This window comes from Triticum aestivum, chromosome 3B (assembly GCF_018294505.1).
Source record: "Triticum aestivum cultivar Chinese Spring chromosome 3B, IWGSC CS RefSeq v2.1, whole genome shotgun sequence".
NCBI lineage: Eukaryota > Viridiplantae > Streptophyta > Magnoliopsida > Poales > Poaceae > Triticum > Triticum aestivum.
Genome location: NC_057801.1, coordinates 560,719,633 through 560,745,447, shown reverse-complemented (window position 1 = coordinate 560,745,447; position 25,815 = coordinate 560,719,633). Strand labels below are relative to the sequence as shown.

At 45.6% G+C, this 25,815-nt stretch overlaps 1 protein-coding gene across 1 annotated transcript; it reads right to left on the bottom strand.

Moving 5' to 3' along the window:
* Positions 1-5,812: 5,812 nt before the first annotated feature.
* On the bottom strand, positions 5,813-7,030 carry LOC123065728 (peroxidase 2-like). The gene is made up of 2 exons (XM_044488955.1): positions 6,665-7,030; positions 5,813-6,556 (listed from the first exon to the last, which is right to left on the bottom strand). Exons 1-2 carry the CDS (start codon positions 7,004-7,006, stop codon positions 5,813-5,815), a joined length of 1,086 nt encoding a protein of 361 aa, XP_044344890.1. The 5' UTR covers positions 7,007-7,030.
* Between the last annotated feature and the right edge of the window lie 18,785 nt (positions 7,031-25,815).

Genomic DNA, 25,815 nt, shown 5'->3' with positions numbered 1-25,815 from the left:
CTTTTAAATATAAATTCCTATGAAGCTCAAAACAAGTTTTCTAGTAGGATAAAAGAAATAAAATACAAAAAAATACTACAAATAAAATAGCTACTGATAACTAAACAGAAACAAAAAGAATATGTCAAATAAACTAAAGAAAAAAATTTAAAGCAATTAAAATTAAAAGAAATAGCATAAAACCTATAAAACACTAAGACAGAACTGTTTTCATAAAAACCTAATTTTAAATAATAATAAAATTCGCCAATTAATTACTACTGATAAACAAATTCACAAAGAACCATTAGCAAAAAGAATCATCTGAAAAAATACTCCTAGCTCAAATTATAGGCAATCTAGTGATTTGAGCAAATTCATGAAAATTCAAATTCAAACTTTCAAATCTAGTCAAACTTGATATCTACAAAAACCTCATAAAATTTCTAATCTAATGCAAAAAGAATCAAATTAAAATACTAAATATCCTATTTGATATGAATTTTCTGAAACAGTAGAGCGGGTGTTGGCCGAAGAGGGACTCTTTGGCAACTATTGGCCGAAAAGTACTTTTGGGCCAACGGTCGGCTGAGAGCTAGCGGGCCGAAGAGGGATTTTTCTGCATTATGATGTATAATTTCCGAATTTGCTATAAAAATCATCATAGTTTCAAAAAAATCTTCGATTGACAGCTAGCGGGTCGAAACAGTCTCAGTTTTAAATCGGCAGAAACAACCAGAAAATAGAACATACACAACTAATTACCATGTGTATTTATGTCTTTATTAACACAAGGGCTGGATCGAGCTCTGGGACACGAACGTACCCGCGAAGGTCAAAATCTACACCTCGGGGTTAGCTCGGGACGGCTTAGCTCTTGGTGCAGAACTTCAGCGAAGAACCATAAAGTCGGGTGTGCTTTGCCCAGTTTGTGGAAGAGAGGAGACTGCCATTCACAGATTTTGAAGGTGTCCGCATGCTCATGATGTGTGGTCTATTATTAATGCGGACAGGGGAGACGATGTGTGTTCGACTTGCCAGAGATGATTAATACACAACAAACTCTCAGGTTATGGATGTTAGATTGGTTAGGCAAGGCCACAGACGCGGATAAGGGCGTCATGTTGATGGTATTATATCACATGTGGCCTGCGAGGAATGCGACAAAACAAGGGAAGCTCATAGAGGACGCTCGATCCTGTTGGGCAATAAGCCGCGGTGGCGAGCCGGGCGTGACCCATGCGTGTTATGGGTGCGCACCGGACGCGTCGGGTGCGTCAGGACCGTGGGCGTGTGTGTGTGTGTGTGCGTGCGTCTGTTGCACAGGGTGGCCATGTGGGTTAGACATCGTGCGTGTGTGCGTGTAGACTAGGTCAGGAGGCGATCCGGGTGCAGCGGGAGCGCGAGGTTGTTGCGGGCTCGGCGCGGTGCGTGCGCGCAGAGCACGTCACGGGGGCGTCGAGAGTGGGCCGATCGGAGCGCGGAGTGGGCAGGAGCGAGTGGGTTGTGGCCCAGCGTTGCTCGGGTATAAAGCATGCTGCGGTAATCGTTGTAATGGTGTGGGGTTTTGAGTTTGTGCTCAAGGAGGTGTTCGTGCACCGGGAAAAATCCTCGCCGTGTCACTGTTCTTCCCTCCTCTATGATCTTTTGCCTCCTCTGTTGATCGAGCAACATCTAGAGTGAGACAGAGCCAAGTGAGAGATAGAGAAGAGCTAGGGCTAGGGCTAGACGGCAACAAAAGATCCTTGGTCGATCGTGTTTGGAGACTGCTAGAGGAATGGGCTAGTGTTCCTGCCCACTAGTAGAAAAACACCTAAGTCCCGGTTCGTAAGGGCATTTAGTCCCGATTCATGAACCGGGACTAATGGGTCGTTACTAACACCTCCACCCATTTGTTCCGGTTCAAACACGAAGGGGACCAATGTGCCTACACGTGGCCTGTGCGCCGACCCAGTCAGGGGGGCCTTTGGTCACGGTTGGTGGCACCAACCGGGACCAAAAGGCATCCACGCGTCAGCATTCGAGTGGCTGGGGTTTTTATTTCTTTTTTTGAAAGGAAGGGGGTTGGGGGTTTTGGGGGGTTAATTTAGGTGTTTCATATATTGTGTTAGCTAGATAATTAATAAAGAGAAGTGTTCTCTCTTATGTCCGTGCTTGGTCGACGCTACGTACTATATACATAAGTGATCGAGAGAACCATTGAGTACAGAAGTTCGTCATGCATACCGAGAGAAGTGATTGATCGACCTCTCCTTCTCGGAGAGATTGGTCGAACAACAAGTTTTCGTATCATGTATCCGACGCTACTGGCTATATACATGTACAATATGTAAGATCTCTTAATTACAATCCCCTAGCAATTGAAATCAACTTCCACATGGTATTCTCCGGCTTTATTAATGACGTGGTCAAGAAAGAATCCCGCCAATTCCTCTTGAATTGCTTTCATGCGATCTGGTTCTAGGAGTTCATTCCGCATCTGCCACGTCTAATTTGAAGAAGGGGGTTAATTATTACATATATATGAATGAAACTCAACAGAAATGATGGTGTAATAAAATGAATTTGTGAATATTATTGCTTACGCACTTCATATTGTCTTTGAGAGTAGCCCCACTTGTTTTTCAAAGTCGCGTTGTGGATGAACTCGCACACGTAGTATCCACAGAAATCATTTCCTTGTTCCTGCCACAAGCACTTTACAAAAAATAGAGGTCAATCAAACTGATAATGAAGCATTATAAATGGCATTGATGAAAGTATAGCTATAGAATCAACGGGAGATGCGCGCAACTAGCTAGCCAGTAGTACTTACTTTCGGGTATGTATATCGCAGCTCCTTCGGCAGTCCCGGAGCTTCTGCGGTGAACTGTTTCCAAACCCTGCAAGACAAAGAAAATAATTATTATTACTTGAGATATCAGGAAATGAACAAAAACTTCCCGATATGGTGCGATAATGATCGATTGAACTTACTTGTTGAGAAATTCAGTCATGTCCGCATAGGTTTTGGGATCTTTCCGTCTCGAGTCTAAGACGGTTACTAGTCCCCGCTCAAGCTTAATCTCCAGAAGAATATAGTGGTACCCGCGCACGCATGCATAACTCATCAATTACATTACTATAACCTCGCTCGAGTAATAAGGGAAACGGAATATGCACACGACAGTAACACTCACTTGCCGTTGTAAGGAAAGAGTATGGTATCTTTGTTTTGATTTTTGATCAACGATCGTAGCAAGTTGTCCTCGGCCTCTTCGACGTCCTTTTCAAACAGAAATTCATCTATGATATTTGTGTTAATGAACCCAATATTATAAATTTCTTGTTTTTTGCACTCGACGATCTTCAATCTGCATAATATATTGAGGATAATTAATTATAAATACATGAAATGAAAGAGCCGAGCTATATATAGAGACTTAATGATAGAAATAGTACTTACAGACAGTAGCAAAAGACCATTAGTTTATCGAGGGCCTTTTGATTGAAGAACGCGAAGAACTCATCAAATGGAACAGTCAACAGATCAGTTGCAACGAGGTCGTGCTCCTTTTTAATATTCAGATACAAAGCATTCGTCCCCTCAGACTCTCTGCAGGTTTCCATGTACCAATTATGGAATCTTCGCATCATTGTTGTCAGAGATTTTTTATCTTTGACGAGAGGCTTCCCGTACTCGTATCTGTGTTCATCCACCTCCAAGAAATCAGGAAGTTGATCGTCATGCAGGTAATCTGCAAGATTGCCATAACCGGCCACCGTCCCCGGAGCATTAGACACATTGAGCGGGGGGCACGATTGTTGTGCTTGTTCGCCGAGATGGGCAATTTTTTCCCCTTTGCTTGTTCTTTTAACCTTTTATCACTGACAGTAGTTCCCGACTGCTGGGCTTGGAGATATGTCTGTTCAGTAATGCGCTGATAGTTGGTTCTCGGTGGAGACTTTGGTGGTTTCCTCAGGGCATCGATTGACAGCTAGCGGGTCAAAACAGTATCGGTTTTTAATGGGCAGAAACAACCAGAAAATAGAACATACACAACTAATTACAATGTACAATGTGTATTTATGTCTTTATTAACACAAGGGCTGGATCGAGCTCTGGGACACGAACGTACCCGCGAAGGTCAAAATCTACACCTCGCGGTTAGCTCGGGACGGCTTAGCTCTTGGTGCAGAACTTCAGCGAAGAACCATAAAGTCGGGTGTGCTTTGCCCAGTTTGTGGAAGAGAGGAGACTGCCATTCACAGATTTTGAAGGTGTCCGCATGCTCATGATGTGTGGTCTATTATTAATGCGGACAGGGGAGACGATGTGTGTTCGACTTGCCAGAGATGATTAATACACAACAAACTCTCAGGTTATGGATGTTAGATTGGTTAGGCAAGGCCACAGACGCGGATAAGGGCGTCATGTTGATGGTCTTATATCACATGTGGCTTGTGAGGAATGCGACAAAACAAGGGAAGCTCATAGAGGACGCTCGATCCTGTTGGGCAATAAGCCGCGGCGGTGAGCCGGGCGCGACCCGTGCGTGTTATGGGTGCGCACCGGACACGTCGGGTGCGTCAGGAACGCGGGCGTGTGTGTGTGTGTGTGTGTGTGTGTGTGTGTGTGTGTGTGTGTGTGTGTGTGTGTGTGTGTGTGTGCGTGCGTGCGTCTGTTGCACAGGGTGGCCATGTGGGTTAGACACCGTGCGTGTGTGCGTGTAGACTAGGTCAGGAGGCGATCCGGGTGCAGCGGGAGCGCGAGGTCGTTGCGGGCTCGGCGCGGTGCGCGCGTGTAGAGCGCGTCACGGGGGCGTCCAGAGCGGGCCGATCGGAGCGCGGAGTGGGCAGGAGCGAGTGGGTTGTGGCCCAGCGTTGCCCAGGTATGAAGCATGCTGCGGTGATCGTTGTAATGGTGTGGGGTTTTGAGTTTGTGCTCAAAGAGGCGTTCGTGCGCCGGGAAAAATCCTCGCCGTGTCATTGTGCTTCCCTTCTCTCTGATTTTCTTCCTCCTCTGTTGATCGAGCAACATCGTAGAGCGAGAGAGAGCCAAGTGAGAGATAGAGAAGAGCTAGGGCTAGGGCTAGACGGCAACAACAGATCCTTGGTCGATCGTGTTTGGAGACTGCTAGAGGAATGGGCTAGTGTTCCTGCCTCACCGATAACCACACAAGGAGGAAAGCCAACGGAGCCTTGGCAACCTCCAGTCCAAGGATGGCTAAAGGTAAGCGTTGATGGAGCAACGTCGAAGGTGGACGGTTCGGGAAGCGGTGGAGCGGTCGTGCGTGACCATCATAGCATGTCTGTGGGAGGCTCTTGTCGTTTTTTTTTCATAGGTTGCTGACCCGGAACATGCAGATTGTTGGCATGCAGGAGAGGGGTCCAGCTGGCCATCGCGGTGGGTGCCCGGAAGATTGTGGTCGAGACAGACAACCGGGGTGTCATGCAGGCTTTGTCAAGTTTGGCACTGGCTAGATCCCGGTATGCCCTCCTCATCAAAGAGATCAAAGAGCTTCTCTCCTCACATGATGAATTTACTGTGGTTTGAGCTAATCGAACCGCAAATTCTGCGGCAGATAAACTAGCTAGAAATGGCTGCCTGAATAAGTCATGGAAGACTTGGTTCGATATTCCACCGGATTATATTTGTGAAATTGTCGTAGCTGAGGCCACTTAGATAATAAAAGGCAGCAAGGTTGAATCGCAGAACACACACACACACACACACACCGAGTTTTAGTGTGAGAAAACCAACAATGACAGTAGCTAGACGAAGTTACATCTCGTCCATCACGCGATCCCGCCATGGAGCCGGCCAGCCACCCCGCATTACTACTCGCCAACTTTAGTTGTTGACTCTTGAGCATACTTTCCTGATCTCTGCGCCTTGGTCGGCTCTGTTCTTGATCCCGGTTTTTCCCATATTCTCCATGGCTCTTTCAAACTTCCTCTCCCACGCTCCTGCCCTGTTTGCGTTTTCTCTCACCTGTGTCATCGTTTCCGTCGAGTTGAGCATGGTGTCCGAGGTGAACAACACTTTCCTGTCGATCACGTTCTGGTAGTACTGCTTATCCAGGACATAGGGGGTTACATCGTCTTGGTTCACATTGGTGTCGTCGTTGCCGTTGCACTGGGTCCTGAGCTTGGCGGCAAATGCCGGGTCCATTTCAGAGAAGCGGCTGGAGAAGAACATGCAGCGGGCATGGCCGATTGTGTGCGCGCCGGAGAGCGTGACCATCTCATCTGAGGTGAGCCCCTTGGCCGCGAAACTCGCCTGGAGCTCCGTGACATTGGAGAAGGGCCCGGGCAGCTGGTCGGTCTCGTTGGCGAAGGACTCACGCCCGTTGTAGCGGCCGCCTGGGATCCGGATGTTGATCCTGCGGTTGCTGAGGAAGTAGGACGCGTCGCGGGAGGCGAAGGCAACGATGTCGGCGCATGAAACCTTGCCGGGGCAGGCGGCCTCGATCGCCGCCTTGGCCGCGTCGATCACCTCGAACCCTCGCAGGCTGTTCTTGTTCGGAAGGCCTTCCCTCTCTGTGTCGCTGTTATTGGAGTTGGTCGTCATCAGGAGGACGGAAGCATCGCACCCCTGAATATAACATTATGACATAAAGACCTCGTAAAGAACATGTTGATCTTCTTGAACGGCAATGCAGCTAGCAAATAAGCTAGAATAATCGACGAGCTGTGTTGGTACCCGAACAAAGCAGTCGTGGAAGAAGAGACAGATGAGCCCCACACCAATGCCAGGGTACGCGGCCACGGCATCCCTCACGGCACCCCTCACAATCACTTCCGCTCTGGGGCAGTACGACCTCGACCACCTGTTGTCGTAGTAGCCATGGCCGAGCCCTAACCCAGAGGGAGAACGCCCCCGCTGCCACGGAAGGCCTCTCGTCCTGGAGCCGCGAGAACAGAGCCACGGGTTGTAGGTGGGTAGCCTCAGCCAGCCGTTGAAGCAAATGCTGGCGCCCTCGCACGCCGCCGGCCCGGCGAGGAACGCGGCCAAGACGACGAGCGCTGCGAGCTTAGTCGCCATCTTCCTTTCGCACTAGCCACTAGAGAGATGATGGTCGTTTCGTGTCGTGTGTTGTTTGCTCTGGCTGGGTTACGGATGACATATTTATAGGGTCGTCCCGGACCGACGACGACGAAGGCATGCAATAGGCACGGCCGCGTTTCGTGGGCGACGCACGTTGAGATGGACGCGAATTTCCACCCGAGCGGGCGCGCGTACAGTCAGCTCAAGCGGCTGACCGGCGACGTTGGATGTCATGTCTCCTCCTGTCGTCGAGGGATCAAGTTGCTCACTGATTGCGCGTCGGCCGTCTGATCGGCCTCGAGATCTCGCGGTGCCGGTGCGCGCGGGGTGGGGAGGCTGACCGTTGAATGCTGCAAGGGATCAGTGCCTCCGCCTTGCTCTCCTCGCCGGTCGGACTTGTTCAATATTGAGTGGAAAACGTCAACAAGACAACAACCATTCCATGCAGGCATGATGCGCTGAGAAAGTGCTGCTCTGGTATACAGCTGCATGCATGCTTACCGGTTGCATTAACTGCATGCAGGTTTCCTTTGACAATCGCATGGAATGGATCACGTGCCAACCTGCGCTTGCAGAGTGCATGTCTCTTGCAACTTGAGTTAGGCGAACCAAGCATAAAAAGCTCGGATACCGCGTGATTGGCGATGACCTTAGTGACCTAAAGAGTCAAGTTTCTCGGCCCTGCTCTTGCCTGGTCCATGTTTCATGCATTTTTCAAGACGAGTTTGCCACGCGCCAAGGAGTGGCTATCACTAGGACACTAATATCCAGCCGATAATAATTTACACACATTGACATTTTTTGGTAGTTTTTCATCTGTACAAATAGTACACTAAGAGCAACTCTACCAGGCGCACAAAAATTTCCGCGCCCTAAAATAGTTTTAACGCTTCACTGTAGCACTTGTAGCATGCCGGACCTAACATTGGTTTACCAAATGCCCAAAATGCGGGCCTCAAAAAACACGTAGTGTAAATTGTAAAGCGCGCGCAATCTGGTACCTCAAATTTACAGCATGTGATAGCGTTTTTCAGCGCGACCCTAATCCTTTTTTGCGCGCACACTATTTTATAGCTTCTGCTGGAGCCGTTCGGCGCCCAAAAACACGAATTTCAGCGTGCGAAGCAGTTTTTGGGCGCCTGTTGGAGATGCTATAATATCCAACGATCGACCGCTAGGGGAGATCTCCCATCTGCCAATTTGTTCGCTAGGGGTTGTGCTCCTGGCGACCGTTCTTGGTTGTTCACCAGGAGGGCAAACCAGGCGAACCCCAGAGACCTAAAAATGCCCTTTTAAATTGTCGCGACTTTAAAATAAAAACAAAAGGTTGAGTGATCTAGAATTAGTTTTCTTCACGTAACCTTTAAAAATTTCATCCTCTATATGAAAATGACATGAACAAAAAATACACACAAAATTGTAAAAATGCCATGCCCTAAAAAAAGGAAAATTACCGTAATACTTTGATGAATCTACCATCCTTTGTATAAAAAAAGGCATGACACACAAATTTATAAAAATGCAATGCTCTGAAAAAGTATGAGAGAAGACGACACCTGGTACGACCTGGCTAGGTCATACCAGCGCTCCTACTAGCCTAAGGATACTGCGAAAAATCAAGCATAACTTCTGCTATTTCTTCATAGATTTCATTAAGGATTGTTCTTACATGATCCTTAGCGGCAAGGGAGGACTACTAGGGGAAAGTCTAGCAGTAGCATGGGTTATATGCTTATCAGCAGCGTACGTGGCCGCGCTACTGATATGGCGCTATAGCTAATGCTTATCAGTAGCGCGGCCTGACCAGCGCTACTGCTAACTAGGGATAGCTACAGCGTTTGTCTGCAACACGCGCTATTGATAATAGCTGCAGCGCCCTTGTGCAAAGAGCGCTACTGCTAAGAGCTCGCTGCTGCTAATGCCATACCCCATGCTACTGTTATTAGTTTTTTTTTCTGCTCCACATTTTGTGCTCCTGAATTTTGTTTTGGGCTTTATACAACAATCTCTAGTATATCATACACATACAAATGTAATCATAGCATATACATAGCGATACAAGATGGTCATCATCATAATCATCATCCAACAGAAAGTGGTCTCTCGTCATCATTTCAAAAATAGCAACACAAGTCTCGAATACTTGCAACTACATCGTCATCCATCTAAACAATGATATACGCGGGAAGAGCTATCACTATGAGTGAGAGCGGAACTATGTAGTACATGAGGCGGCGGTTACGAGTCCTCTCTCGCGCTAGCGTGAACCTCAAGTAACTAACTTCTGCTTCTTGTCTGCTTTTGAAGCCTTTATGGCTGGCGCCGAGACCCCATTCACTTGCGCCTGACACTCAGGCCACTTGTCATACACGCGCAGAACCTTCCCTTTGTACACGACATAGCATTGCTTCCTCGCCATCAAGAAGCTAGGTACCTGTTTGAAATGCATCTTCATCAAGAGAAAGTACAATCATATGCAACAAATTATACTAGAGCTACACGAAAAAGAAAGGGTTAGCAACTAGATGCAACATATAGTACGCAAACTAATTAACTAGAGGTACGCAGGTCATCGTACCCAAACTAACAAAGTAGCATTAGGCAAGTTCAGCAGGGACCATGGACATCACAAAGTTTCATCGCTACAGAAACTATACAAGTTCAACTCATACATATCATCATCATCGACATCGTAAATCACTAAAAGTTCTATCCTTCCATATCATCGAGGATGGACCCTAGCTTCTTGAATGGCGTGAGGTCATGACGTTGCATGCCTATGCGAGTTCGGACGTCAGCTCGCGATATAGGGCTGTGGTGGAACATCCCCTTCTCATCGACAACTTCTTTCATGATGATCATCGCAATGTCCCTTTGGATGCGAAAGAAGTCATCTCTAAGTTTATAATCCGCTTCTCCATGAGATTCTACCCACTTGCGGATATGATCATCGTTTTTGTTTGTCATGCGAAGCTTTTGGTGATCCGTGTTGAACTCAATCATGAGATGGAGGATGTAGAATCCATCTTTCTTGCTTGGTTTTGGGACATGGATGCAGCAGAAGTTAGTTTTATGCGTGAAACCCGTGTTCTTGTTTCTTTGTTTCCTGATCTGCAGGTGGCCACCCCTAATGTTGAAGCCTTAGAGAGCATCATCTAGAATATTCATTATGTGGGTGTAGTTCTTCTTCTCGTAGTTTCTGGTAGGGTCCAAATACACGGCGTGGGAGACTCGCATGTAAAGAACTATAAGGACGGCGCGCCCGTTGCTGTGGGGAAAAAGACACCTCAAATTATTCTCCATATGAGCGAGAAGGAATGATTAAAATGTGTGAAAGGGTTGTCCAGAACTGACTTACTTTGGATGATAAGGCAGGAGGACAATTTCCTGGTCCTTATTCTGTACCATGAAGTTTTGGACGTACTCCCTAACAGTTTCACGCTCAAAGTTGCTGAGACTCAAGAAGGACTCGTGCATGTAGTATGGATCCACCACACAGATTTGCGAGACTTCTTCTCTCTTCATGACAGAGCTCATATGTAGCGCAAAAAGATGGACGATTGTAAAATCGAGCCGAACATATCAAAGATATGGTCAAACCGCAGGAAGAACTCCTTCGCGGGCCGTGTGTCGATGTAGCACTTCCCCTCAGGCACAAAAGCCGCGTATGTCAGATATCTTGGATCCTTTGAGGCTAGTAGGCTTTTCTCAATCGACATCACATGGTAGTGCAGTCTCCTGAGATCCCCTGATAGTGCCTCCAGCGGTTTTAGCGGTAGCATCAGCTCGCCTGTGACATGGAACATGGCCGCACCTTTAACGGGTATCTCTTCAGAGTCCACCGTCTGGTTGCTATGTGCTCTAGCTTATTTGCAGGTAGTTGAGCCTATCTTCCTGGGGGGGTCTTCCTCTCCTTTTTCTTGGGCACACCTTCCAGACCATTCCTTAACCCCTGCCCCAGTGTTGCCGGGCTAAGCACTGTACGACCCCCAGCTAGTTGACCTTGTGTTGAGGCGGCATCTTCAGGCATGTCCTATGAGAATTTCATGAAGAGAGACTTCTTGCAATCCCTGCTAGGACATTCCTGCCCGGGCAGATCATCCATATCCTCATCAGCATGGTGATAGCCCGATTCGTCATATGGTTGACTCATCATATCTAAGTCATAGTCATAGGCGCCTGTATTGAGGAAACCCATTGGGTCCTCCTTCTCCTCCATCTCATCATCCGTTCTTTGTTCTACGGGGCTGATTACATCAGCCACTATTGGACCCCCTTCATCACGTCATCCGCCGCTCTCACCCGGCACTACAAGAGTTGGTAAGCGTAGGCGGGGTGGTGGTCTCCATACATGCTTGTTGATGTGTGGTTATTGGTGTGCTCTCGGCCGGCTCTAGACGAAGAAGATTCTTCGACCATAGCAGCACCCAACCTTATAGCTTCCAATTCGCAGTGGGGTCTCATCGTCCTCTCCCCTAGCTGTAATGGAGGAGGCAAATCATCGTGCCCCGATCTCACACTCGACAAGTTAACCCTGAAGTGCCCAGCGGGCATTGGCTGGTTGTGGAACGTGAGTTGCAATGGCTTCATAATCACCCCCTTTCCCATGTCCACCTTCTGGCCTTTGATCAAGTAGAGTATGGTCCACGGGGTTTCATCGGCCTGCAAACACATGTCTGCGGCGTAAAACATCTGAAAGGCAATGAAAATGGAATATTCTAGATATATATATGTTGGTGCGACATGTAATTACCGTGAGGGCGTCGAGCTCAGCCAAAGACGAAGGCCCGCCTAGCGTGCGAGAGACTGAGGACGGGCTTCTATGAGCGGGTGCAGGTGCGAGAGCAGGCCCGGTTGCATGAGAAGGTGATGGTGCGGTGGTGTTGTTCATCGAGTTGCTCCTGACGAAACTGGGCATGGGGAAATCATGTATCGTCTTGTCTGGATTTTCCTTCATCCAGTTGATGATAGCCGGGACCAAGTTAGTAGCGAAATCATTTCTGCAGGCATTGACAGCTGCATCTATTGCCTGCTATAGCAAATCATGTTTCACTCGTCTGCTTTTTGCGCGTCCTTGGCTGCTTTTTTCTCGACCGCAAGCTTCACCTTCTCGTTGATGTCTGCCTGACTAAACTTCTATTTCTTCTTCTTGGCCTCCGGGCCCTCGTTGTAAAACACCTTCCATGTGGCGCCGTCTTCGGCGCCGTGCACACATCCATATTGCGGCCGCTGGCCCAAACAGAGTCCCTTAAGTTCGTTCAAGGTCCGGTTGAGAGGGGTGTCCCGCTTGGGCCTCATCGGCAAAGTAGGGCTTTCGGCTGCAAGCTGGTGTTGCTTCTCCTGTAGAAGGAACGTGAACCGTTTACGAATGTGTAGTCGACTTGATCAGGAGCTAAATGTAAGGTGGTAAAAGAATAATTACCAGTAATCTAATCAATCTCATTGTGATTTTGTCTGTGTAAAAACCTTTTTTTTCTTGTCCCACTTGTAGCAGGCCCTGATGAAGTCACGCTCCAAGGGGTTGGTGAACTTCGCGGAGGGGTCTGGGAGACCCGCGGCTTCACGTTCCGCGTCCTCCTTATCCCATATGGGCCTTTTGCCAAGGTAGCCACGGCTTTCGAGGTGATGCTTCCCCGTGTTCCTTTGCTGAAGGCTCTTGAAATTCGCAGCCTTAACCTTGGCTACCTCGGTAGCGCAAGTGTCCTTGAACTTTTTGAACTCCTCTTCCGTAAGTGTCAGATTTTCCTCCAGAATCTTGGACAGGGGTTCCTCAGTCTCAATAGCTCGTTTCACCCTCCCTTTCCAAGAGGCGAAATCATTCTGAACATGCACATGCATGATTGTTAATCTTTTTCATCTTTGGATCATCCCACGGTTGCTCTATGCTATCATCCCGGTCGGGGAACTTGAATCTCTTGTGCAACTTCGTCAGGAGCAACTACCTCAAATGTTCTTTACTCCTTAAGACATCGTCGTTGATGCTCACGCGTTACCGTAGGATGCATCCTACTTGGTTCCCATAGCACTTGTGAGGTTCTTCTGACTCTAATGGCTCAAACTTGCCAGGTGCCATCTTTGTGATCACCAGTCGTCGGATGCCGAGTTTGTTAGGTTTTCATATCCTCTGCTTCCTCTGCTTCTTCTTCTCACTGGTAGTGGCATCAGCGCCAGTATCTTCCCTGCCGGTACCTTCCCCTCCGGTCTCGGTGCCGCCATCAATGCCGGTGCCGTCGGTGTTGATGTCGGTGTCAGTACCATCATCGAGGCCGACCTGCAAACCTTGACTCTGCTTAGCAGACAAAAATTTGAGGTACTCTTGTTAACCCTCATAATCCATCTCATCTGCATCTTGGTCAGAAGGCCCGGTTTCTTCGTTGTTCGACATGTCTCCTATGATTAAGTCTCCTGATACATCTCCGTCGTATCTATAATTTTTGATTGGTCCATGCCAATATTATTCAACTTTCATATACTTTTGGCAACTTTTTATACTATTTTTGGGACTAACATAATGATCCAGTGCCTAGTGACAGTTCTTGTTTGTTGCATGTTTTATGTTTTGCAGAAACCCAATATCAAATGGAGTACAAACGGGATAAAAACGGACGGAGAATTATTTTGGAATACTTATGATTTTTGGGAGGAAGAATCAACGCGAGACGGTGCCCGAGGGGCCAACGAGACAGGGGGCGCGCCCCAGCGAGGCAGGTGCGCCCTGGACCCTCGTGGGCACCCTATAAGGCGGTTGACACTCTTCTTTTGCCGCAAGAAAGCTAATTTTTGGAAAAATATCTGGGCGAAGATTTCAATCCAATCGGAGTTACGTATCTCTGGATATAAAAGAAACGGTGCCAGGGCAGAATCTGGGAACACAGAAACAGAGAGAGACAGAGAGATAGATCCAATCTTGGAGGGGCTCTCGCCCCTCCCACGCCATGGGAGCCAAGGACCAGAGGGGAAACCCTTCTCCCATCTAGGGAGAAGGTCAAGGAAGAAGAAGAAGAAGAAAGGGGATCTCCCCCCCTTACTTCCAGTGGCGCTGGAAGGCCGCCAGGGGGCCATCATCATCACCGTGATCTTCACCAACACCTCCGCCATCTTCACCAACATCTCCATCACCTTCCCCCTTCTATATTCAGTGGTCCACTCTCCCGCAACCCGATGTACCCTCTACTTGAACATTGTGCTTTATGCTTCATATTATTATCCAATGATGTGTTGCCATCCTATGATGTCTGAGTAGATTTTCGTTGTCCTACTGGTGATTGATGAATTGCTATGATTGGTTTGAGTTGCATGTTTTATTATTGGTGTTGTCCTATAGTGCTCTCTGTGTCGCGCAAGCGTGAGGGATCCCCACTGTAGGGTTTGCAATATGGTCATGATTTTCTTATGGTGGGTGGCGTGAGTGACAGAAGCGGAGACCCGAGTAAGTAGGTTGTTTGCGTATGGGATAAAGGGGACTTGATACTTTAATGCTATGGTTGGGTTTTACCTTAATGATCTTTAGTAGTTGCGAATGCTTGCTAGAGTTCCAATCATAAGTGCATATGATCCAAGAAGAGAAAGTATGTTAGCTTATGCCTCTCCCTCAAATAGAATTGCAATAGTGATTATCGGTCTAGTAACGTAGTCAATTGCTTAGGGACAGTTTGACAACTCCTACCACCACTTTTCCACACTCGCTATATTTACTTTATTGCTTATTTATCTAAACAGCCCCTAGTTTATATTTACTTGCTCTTTATTATCTTGCAAACTTATCCAACAACACCTACAAAGTACTTCTAGTTTCATACTTGTTCTAGGTAAAGCAAACACTAAGCATGCGTAGAGTCGTATCAGTGGCAGATAGGACTTGAGAGAATATTTGTTCTACCTTTAGCTCCTCGTTGGGTTTGACACTCTTACTGATCGAAAGAGGCTACAATTATCCCCTAAACTTGTGGGTTATCAAGACCTTTTTCTGGCGCCGTTGCCGAGGAGTCATAGCGTGGGGTGAATATTCTTGTGTGTGCTTATTTTCTTTATCACTAAGTAATTTTTATTTGTTGTTCTTAGTTGTTTTCTGTCTTTAGTTATGGGTAGGAAACGCAAAATACCAAAAAAAATAGTTGTACCTACTGAACCAATGGTTGAAGAACCACTCAAAATCTATCACACTCCTGAAGCTTTTTACTTGGATTATCTTCGATCCCTTTGTGCTTGTGCTGAAACCCCAACTAGCTTAGTTGAGGGCAAATATTTAGATGAGCATGCTTGTTATGTGCGACACCGTATATCTGAAAAAGGGAAACTTTTACTGGATCAAATTCATCGTTTGCAATGCTATGCTTGGAATTTATGTGAAATATATGATATTACTTGTTGTTCTGAAAACCCTAAGAAACACCTTCCCTACCAATGTGAATATGTTGATAATGGAATCGTATCTTCGTATGCTAAGGGTGTTTATAATTACCATGATGTTCAACAAATTGAAGAATTTGTTGCTTTTAAGGGTGCTTATGAAATTGCTTCTTTGATTGAAAAGTATGATGCCACTCTTTACAAATCTGAAAATTTTGCCATACTTGAATATTGTTATGATAATTATGCTTCTAATGCCTATGTTAAACCATATATTGAGGAATTCTCCGCTGTCCAAGAAGAGACTAATATTTCGCAGGAGTCTATGGAAGAAGAAATTGATGAAATTGTGACCTCATTGGATGAAAAGAATGATGAGGAAAGCGAAGAACAAAAGGAGGAAGAGCGGATTAGCTACCCGTGATCACCTTCTAATGAGAGTAACCTTCCAACTCATACATTTTTTAATTCCCCTTCATGCTTACCGAAGGATGATTCCTATGATGATTGCTATGATCCCTTTAATTCATTTGAAATATCCCTTTTTGATGATGCTTGCTATGCTTGTGACCAAGATGCCAATATGAATGATGCTTATGGAGATGAACTTGCTATAGTTCCTTATGTTAAACATGAAATTGTTGCTATTTCACCCACGCATGATAGTCCTATTATCTGTTTGAATTCTCCAAACTACACTATATCGAAGAAGTTTGTGCTTATTAAGGATTATATTGATGGGTTTCCTTTTACCGTTGCACATGATAATTTTTATGAATGTAATATGCATGTGCTTGCTGCTCCTACTTGCAATTATTACGAGGGAGGAACTATATCTCCACCTCTCTATGTTTCCAATATGATAAAATTGCAAGAAACTGCTTATACTATGCATTGGCCTTTACTTGGTGTGCATGAATTGTTCTTTTATGACATGCCGATGCATAGGAAGAGAGTTAGACTTTGTTGTTGCATGATATATGTTACTTTGTGCTCACTACTAAATTACAAATCATTGTTAATTAAAATTGGCTTTGATATACCTTGGGTCCGGGTGGATTCATTACTTGAGCACTAAATGCCTAGCTTAATGGCTTTAAAGAAAGCACTGCCAAGGAGACAACCCGGAAGTTTTAGAGAGTCATTTATTTCTGTTGAGTGCTTTTATATAGTTTAAAAACAAAAAATAAAGAGGGGAACCCAAAACTTTTCAAAAAGCAAAGTGAAAGTGAGAGAGACAAGCATTGTTGAAGTGGGAGAGCTCCTTGAACTTTGTTCATGCTCACGGAAACTTTGTGAATCTTGATTACAGAAAATTTTCATCAAAATTAATTATCCCCTTGTACAATTCCATTGTATTATAAAAATAATGTTCTAAGGTTTGCCTTTAGGATGTTTACAATGCTTGTTGGTTTGTACGGTGCAGGACATAAAGTTTGGCTGTAGTGCGTGATTTTACATTTTTAACTGGAACGTCAAACAGTTCTGATTATTTTTGCACTGTCTTGATGTACAATTTTTTTTATTTTTCCTAATTTTGGTAGAATTTTTGGAGTACCAGAATATGGTGAATGTCCGGATTGCTACAGACTGTTCTGTTTTTGACAGATTTTTTTTGAATATTCACAGATTCTGTTTTTGATGCGTAGTTTGCTTGTTTCGATGAATCTATCAATTTCTATCAGTAGACTAAGCCATGAAAAAGCTATATTACAGTAGACACAATGCAAAAACAAAATATTAATTGGTTTTCTACAGTACTTAGAGTAGTGATTTGCTTTATTATACTAACGGATCTTACCGAGTTTTTCTGTTGAAGTTTTGTGTGGATGAAGTGTTTGATCGAGGAGGTCTCGATATGAGGAAAAGGAAGAGAGGCAAGAGCTCAAGCTTGGGGATGCCCAAGGAACCCCAAGTTAATATTCAGGGAGACTCGAGCGCCTAAGCTTGGGGATGCCCCGGAAGGCATCCCCTCTTTCTTCAACAAGTATCGGTATGTTTTCGGATTCGTTTCGTTCATGCGATATGTGCAAGTCTTGGAGCATATTTTGCATTTAGTTTTCACTTTACTTTTATGCACCATTCTGGTATGAGATAGTCCTTGTTTGATTTATAGAATTCTCATTGCACTTCACTTAAATCTTTTGAGTGTGGCTTTATAGAATGCTTCATGTGCTTCACTTATATCATTTGAAGTTTGGATTGCCTGTTTCTCCTCACATAGAAAACTGCCATTTGTAGAATGCTCTTTTGCTTCACTTATATTTGTTAGAGCATGCGCATATCTTTTGTAGAAATAATCAAACTCACTTGCTTCACTTATATCCATTTAGAGAGATGACAGGAATTGGTCATTCACATGGTTACTCATAAAATCCTACATAAACTTGTAGATCGCTGAATATGATATGTTTGATTCCTTACAATAGTTTTGCGATATAAAGGTGGTGATACTAGAGTCATGCTAGTGGGCGACTGTGGATTAGTAGAAATACTTGTTTTGAGGTTTGTGATTCCCGAAGCATGCACGTATGGTGAACCGCTTTGTGATCAAGTTGGAGCACAATTTCATTTATTGATTGTCTTCCTTATGAGTGGCGGTCGGGGATCAGCAATGGTCTTTTCCTACCAATCTATCCCCCTAGGAGCATGCGCGTAGTACTTTGTTTTCAATGGCTTGTAGATTTTTGCAATAAGTATATGAGTTCTTTATGTCTAATGTTGAGTCCATGGATTATACGCACTCTCACCCTTCCACCATTGCTAGCCACTCTTGTGCCGCACAACTTTCGCCGGTACCATACACCCACCATATACCTTCCTCAAAATAGCCACCATACCTACGTATCATGGCATTTCCATAGCCATTCCGAGATATATTGCCATGCAACTTCCATCATCATCATATACATGACTTGAGCATTCATTGTCATATTGCTTTGCATGACCGTAAGATAGCTAGCATGATGTTTTCATGGCTTGTCCGTTTTTTGATGTCATTGCTGCGCTAGATCATTGCACATCCAGGTACACCACCGGAGGCATTCATATAGAGTCATATCTTTGCTCTAGTATCGAGTTGTAATATTGAGTTGTAAGTAAATAAAAGTGTGATGATCATCATTATTAGAGCATTGCCCCAGTGAGGAAAGGATGATGGAGACTATGATTCCCCCACAAGTCGGGATGAGACTCCGGACTTTATGAAAAATAAAATAGGCCAAAGAAGCCCAAATAAAAAAAGAGGCCAAAGAAGCCCACCAAAAAATAAAAAAAAGAACAAAAAATGAGAGAAAAAGAGAGAAGGGGCAATGTTACTATCCTTTTTACCACACTTGTGCTTCAGAATAGCACCATGTTCTTCATATAGAGAGTCTCTTGAGTTATCACTTTCATATACTAGTGGGAATTTTCATTATAGAACTTGGCTTGTATATTTCGATGATGGGCTTCCTCAAATGCCCTAGGTCTTCATGAGCAAGCAAGTTGGATGCACACCCACTTAGTTTCAGTTTGAGCTTTCATACACTTATAGCTCTTAGTGCATCCATTGCATGGCAATCCCTACTCCTCACATTCACTACAACAAATATGTCAACTAGTGACCTTCTGTCAGTGACCCTAGAAGAATTGGTCATAGATCTATGACCATTTGATACCAATTGGTCAAAAGTTGTTCGGGGGGATCCAAACCCTAAACCATTGCGACCATTTTGGTCAGAAAGGTCGTAATTTCCTTACATGAAATGGTCATAAAGCAAACAACGCTGGTCCGCAGCCTTATTTCTAGTTGTTAACGACCAATATAGATGGTCATCGCCTTGTAAATTGTGGTGGGTTGTGATGACTAGGTGTCACGACCGGTTTTTCAATAAAAATAATTATTGAGAAAATCGATCTTTAGATCCCAGTATAGGAAAAGTCATCCTCACTGGTAGACAAATACTTGATGAACAGAGGACCAGTAGCATTAAATATATTGCAGGGTTGTGCTAAGGCTGCTCAACAATTTATTACAAACTCGCCAATATCTTACATAAGGGCGGTTATGACACAGGGGTGTGGTGGCATGCTACTAGCTCGAGGTAAAAAGTGGTGGTGGATAACTTGACTCCTAACTGGCATCTCATCGAGCGTCGAGGTGAGGCTCGATGAACTTATTTCCAGGGTTGCGGAAGCGGATAATACAATGACCAAAACAGGATCGCACGGGGCTGACTGGGACTCCTCTAGGCGTCGGACTAACTATCGAACTCTTCATCCATGAGATTGCCTTCATCAACATCTGGCCAAATCAACAAGCCAGGTGAGTACTTTGAAGTACTCGCAAGACAGTTCGGACAAAAGATATAATCAATGAATGCATGAATGCGTCATGAATAAGAATAATGATGCTCATCTCAACAATAATATTATTGCATGACTTGATAAATAAAATAAATACCTGAAAACCGATCGGGTGTCTGGAGCGACGCCTCGAAAGGTAAACAAATAAAATTCATGCCGCAGTCGGGCGTCTTAGCGACACCACATAAAGGGCTTAAAAGAAATGCCGCAGTCGGGCATCGTAGCGACACCACATAAAGGGCTTTAAAATAAATACCATAGTCGGGCGTCTTAGCGACACCACATAAAGGGCTTTAAAAGAAATACCACAGTCGGACATCTGAGCGACGTCACAGACAGTGCTTATAAAAGAAATGCCATCATCGGACATCTGAGCGACGTCACAGACAGGGCTTATAAAAAGAATGCCACAGTCGGACATCTGAGCGACGTCACAGACAGGGCTTGATAACAAAAGTAAATAACAAGTATGCCATAGTCGGACGTCGGAGCGACATCGAAGACAGGGCTTGCAATAAAAGTAAATACAAGTATGCCACCGTCGGACGTCTGAGCGACATCACAGACATGGCTTACAATAAATGTAAATACAAGTATGCCACCGCCGGACGTCTGAGCGACATCACAGACAGGGCTTGTAACAGATGTGATTAACAAGATTAGTCCATCCACAAGAATAATCTTTTAATCGGATTTATCACACATGTAGTCCACCGGAGATTTGTCACTGAGGCTGATATCTGACAAGATAAGATGAATACAGTACTTGGACAAGTACAAGATGATTTAAAGAATTTGGGACTCTGCAGAGTTTGTATGAACTGAGGACAGCCAACGATTTCCGTAGTCATGAAGGACTAGTTCCGTTTATGGTATTTCAGTAGAAACACATTTAACTAGTACACACCCATTCCACCTCACGTGCCAGGAATCACCCTGGACAACATCCAAGAAAAACTTTGAGATGGGGAGGTCACAACCTCGAATAGCATGGGATCAAATTTCTATACGCGCGCTCTAAGGGGTGCCCCCCTCTCGGTCCCAACCGGAATCACCCATGCCCCCTGACCGGATGACGGGCTTTAATACAGGGCCATGGAACCCTCATCCCGGCCTCTCTATTTGGTGTGTACCAGGAAAACGATTTGCAACTTACTAAGCCATATTCCTTTCGGAAAACATGTGACAGTACAGGAAGGAATGAATGGAAATGCGATTTGTTTCATGATGACACGGAAGTCAAATAATCTGGTATAAGACTGGCATGTCACAATACTGCCATCTTACCCATCCTCATGCCATCACATGGCCATGCAAATATGTATCCAACAACATAATGCTTTCCGAAACTTACTTTCCACTTATGTGCATGAAATATAACATTCAAAGAAATGTTCATAAACATGCCATGACTATACAAAAATGCAAACATGCAACAACCACTCATCATATCAAGAGTTCAAACATGCTTGCCTGGTTCGGAGTAGTCGGAGTTTAACTGTCTGAAGTTTGCAGCTCCGTCACCTCCTCTGGTATCTACGGTATAAGAAAAATACGTACGTAACGTAAATACCGTGAGTGTACAGAAAAATGTTCCAAATATTTTTCAAATAAACATGAAAAAAAGCTAGACAGAAAAATAAAGATGATAGAAAAAGAATCAATCAAAAACCATTTTCTGTTTAAAAGTTATAAGAGTTTTGGTCCAAGCACCCATCTGTAATGAAACAGAAAACTTCCAGGGGGTTCTGCGGAAAAGTTCAGAAAACGTTTTGTTTAAAAGAAACGGCTGAGAGACTGACAGGCGGGCTCCACCCGTCAGGTTTGAATTTTTCGAATGAGGGAAACAGGGCGCGACAGTGCCCGAGAGGTGAGGTGGTCGCCGGCGGCGATCCACGGCGAGGCAAGGTGATCGGGGGTTACCTTCGTGATCAGTGCACCTTTCCGCGTCTATGGGTGGTGGTAGAGGTCGTCGGTGAGCACTGTGTCGACGGCGGCCCTTGCTCCGGCGGACGGCGGTTCGGGCAGTCATGGATCTCGCCGGAGGGAGCTGCGGGGGTCAATTTGAAGTGAGCGTTAGCCTTCTGGAGGTGGTACGAGGCTACGGGCGAGAGTAGGGCGGCGGAGGAGTTCTCACCGAAGAGAACGTTGCCGGAGCCCGAGGCGGATGGAGGTGGCCGAAGTTGAGGAAGAAGGGCCCCTCGAGGCTCTTCCAGTGGCTAGGCGGGGTCTGGTGAGGTGGTGGAGTGGTGCGCGGGCGAGAGCAAGCTCGGGGGGGGGGCTATATATAGCCGGCCTGAGGCGGTTGCCGTGAACGGATAAGTTCGGCGGGCGATTACGGTGGCGCTGTGGGTGAACGGTCGGCTTAGGGGCTTGAGCAACATCTAGGTGAAGCACTGGTGCCATCCCAGTGTCCAACTCAGCAAGGGAGGGAGGATTACGGCCTGCCCTCGATGGAACGGCAGCACGGCCCGTCGGCGGCAGAGAACGCGCTCTGCACGTGCCAGGCCATGACGACGGTGCTGCATGCGTGTGCTGGCAAGGAGGTGGCCACGCGGAGCTCTTAGGAGGATTGGGCGGCGCCGAACGGCGTTATGCCGCAGTGTTGCCCCCCTGTCGGCCGTTACGGTGGTTCTGCCGCCGCAAAGCACGCCGGCGCAGGCGGGCCAGGGCGCCACCGACGCCAGGAAGGCGCCAAGCGCGCGTGTGGTGCTCCAGACAAGAGGGAGGGGCTGCGAGCAACGAGCCAAAAGCACAGTGGACATGTGACTGAAATTACTGACGGAGAAACGACACTGAAACTCTGAATTTACTGAATATGAACAGTAACAGTGCATGCCAGGTGTTAGACAGAATGATTCTGGCATGTAGGGATTTTTCCTTGAGCTGATTTTTGGTGGAGTGGTCACTCATTGCAGCTAGGGGTTGCCTGAATTTTGGTGGAATTTTTGGAGAAGTGAAGATATGAATTTCACCAAATTTGGCAAATCTGGTCCAAACTTGCAGAGGGTGAATTTTGAAATATTTGAAAAGAAGAAGAGTGGATCAAGATGGTTCTAGGTTGTGGGTACTAAGGACTATCCAGGGGAGTTGAGTTGAGGTCAAAAATCAAATGCATTAAGGTACTTGCTTTGCAAATCACCTAGGCTCAGAAGAAAAGACAGAATTATTTTGGGAAGAGAAATAATTGGAATAAAATCCAAAAAATGGATTTTATTAGTTTGAACAGAATGTTTGGGCTGAACCAAAGTGGAAGGAGGGGGTTTTGGGAAAATTTTACCATGGGAGGCATGGTAAAAATCAAGAGGGGTCAAAACCTAAAATAAAAGCCCAAAACCAAAAGGGTTTCTTTTTAGAAGAAACTAAATCCAAGAAAAGATTTTTAGAGGGCAAACTTAGAAGAGGGTTTTTAAGAAGGGTTTAAATGACCTTCTTCAAACCAAGCAAGGCTCTCCCTGAAAACAAAAAAACCACAAAATTTTGGAGTGTCACAGCACCTACCCCCTTAGGAAAAATCTCGTCCCCGAGATTTGAGCTGATCCTTAAACAGGTGTGGGTGCTCTGTTCGGAGAAAATCCTCGCTCTCCCAAGTTGCTTCGTTCTCGGTGTGATTGCTCCACTGAACTCTGAAAAACTTGATGGTTTTCTGTCGGGTCCTCCTCTCAGACTCTTCTAATATTTTTATTGGGTGCTCCCGGTAGGTGAGGTCTGGTTGCACGTCAATATTTTCATGTGATACTTGCTTCTCTGGGTTGCTCACGTACTTTCTCAACTGCGAGATGTGGAACACGTTGTGGATACCGGATAAATCTCCGGGTAGGTCTAGCTGGTAGGCTACCGTGCCTCTTAGGGCCACTATGTGAAATTGTTCGATGAATCTTGGTGCTAGCTTTCCCTCAATCCTGAATCGCTGCAGACCCTTCATAGGAGAAACTCTTAGGTATACCAATTCTCCGGGTTCAAAACTGACTTCCCGATGCTTTCGATCGTAATAACTCTTTTGCCGACTTTGAGCTGTTTTGAGTCGATCTCTAATTGTTTTAACTTTCTCGTCGGCCTCCTTGAGCATATCTGGGCCGAAGATATGGCTGTCTCCGGTCTCTGACCAATTTAGCGGGGTACGAAATCTTCTCCCATATAGAGCTTCAAAGGGTGCCATTTGCAAGCTGGCTTGATAGCTGTTGTTGTATGCGAACTCTGCATATGGCAAACTTTCTTCCCAACTGGTTCCGTAGGTGAGGACGCAGGCTCTCAGCATGTCTTCTAGGATTTGGTTTACACGTTCAGTCTGCCCATCAGTCTGGGGATGGTATGTGGTACTGAATGCTAGTTGGGTTCCCAGTGCCTGTTGCAGGTGATCCCAAAATCTAGGGACGAACTGTGTGCCTCTGTCAGACATGATAGTCTTTGGGACTCCATGCAGGCAGACGATACAGGCAAGATAAAGTCTGGCCAGCCTCTGAGTGGTGTGAATTGTCTTCACCGGAATAAAATGTGCCACTTTGGTTAATCTGTCGGTTATGACCCATATGGCATCGTTTCCGTGTCGTGACCGTGGCAGTCCAACAATAAAATCCATTCCAATCTCGTCCCACTTCCACTCGGGTATCTTGTTTGGCTGTAACAGCCCGGCTAGTTTCTGGTGCTCAGCCTTGATACGTTGACAAGAGTCACATCATGCAATGAACGTGGCTATATCTCTCTTCATACCGTGCCACCAAAAATTTTCCTGAAGGTCTTTGTACATTTTTGTCCCTCCAGGATGGATTGAATACGGAGCTATGTGACTTTCAGCAAATATCTGCTGTTTGAGGTCCTTGATATTTGGTACGCATAGTCTCTCTCAGTACCACAATATTCCTTGCTCATCTATGTTGAATTCTGAGGCCTTGCCCAAACTCAATTTCCTTTTTATGCCCTCAATGCTGGGGTGTCCGTGCTGGGCTTTCTTGATCTTTTCCATCAGGGTAGGCTGTATTTCCAGATTCGACACACTGCCTTCGGTAACCATTATTAAATTGAGTCTGGCAAATTCCTGTTGAAATTCTGGCCTCAACTTTGGTATATTGTCGTCGTCCGTGCTGGGATTCCGACTAAGGGCATGTGCCACAACATTTGCTATTCCGGGATGATAGTGGATTCCAACATCATAATCCTTCACCAACTCTAACCAGCGTCATTGCCGTAAATTTAGTTCCGGCTGTGTGAAAATAAACTTAAGACTCTTATGGTCTGTGTATATCTCACAACGATTTCCAAGTAGGAAGTGTCTCCATTCCTTGAGTGCATGGATGACCGCTGCCAATTCCAAGTCATGAGTGGGATAATTCTCCTCATGCTTGCGAAGTTGTCTGGAGACATACGCAACTACCTTGCCTTCTTGCATCAATACGCATCCGAGGCCTTTCCGGGATGCGTCACAATATACCTCAAAATTCTTGTGTATATCTGGCACAATTAATACTGGTGCCGTTGTTAATTTGCTTTTTAGCTCTTGGAAGCTTTTCTCACATGCTTCTGTCCATTCAAACTTCTTGCCTTTCTTGAGCAATTGTGTCATGGGCTTTGCTATAGTGGAGAATCCTTCAATAAATCTCCGATAATAGCCTGCCATTCCCAAGAAACTCCGTACGTCCGTTACGTTAGCTGGTGGTTTCCAGCCAAGTACGGCCTTGACTTTTTCCGGGTCTACTGCAATACCTTCTTGGGTTAGCACGTGGCCCAGGAAACCCACCTGTCTTAGCCAAAATTCACATTTGCTGAATTTGGCGTACAGTTGATGTTTCCTGAGTTCTCCGAGTACAATCCTGAGATGTTCGGCGTGCTCTTCTGGTGTTTTGGAGTATATCAAAATATCATCGATGAATACCACAACAAACTTGTCCATATACTTCATAAATACTTTGTTCATGAGGTGAACAAAATATGCGGGGGCGTTGGTTAGCCCGAATGGCATCACTGTGAACTCATACAGCCCATATCTGGAAGTGAAGGCGGTCTTGGGAATATCTTCTGTTCGCACCTTTAATTGATGGTATCCTGATCTCAAGTCAATTTTTGAGAAGACTTTGGCCTGTGCGAGCTGATCAAATAAATCATTTATTCGGGGA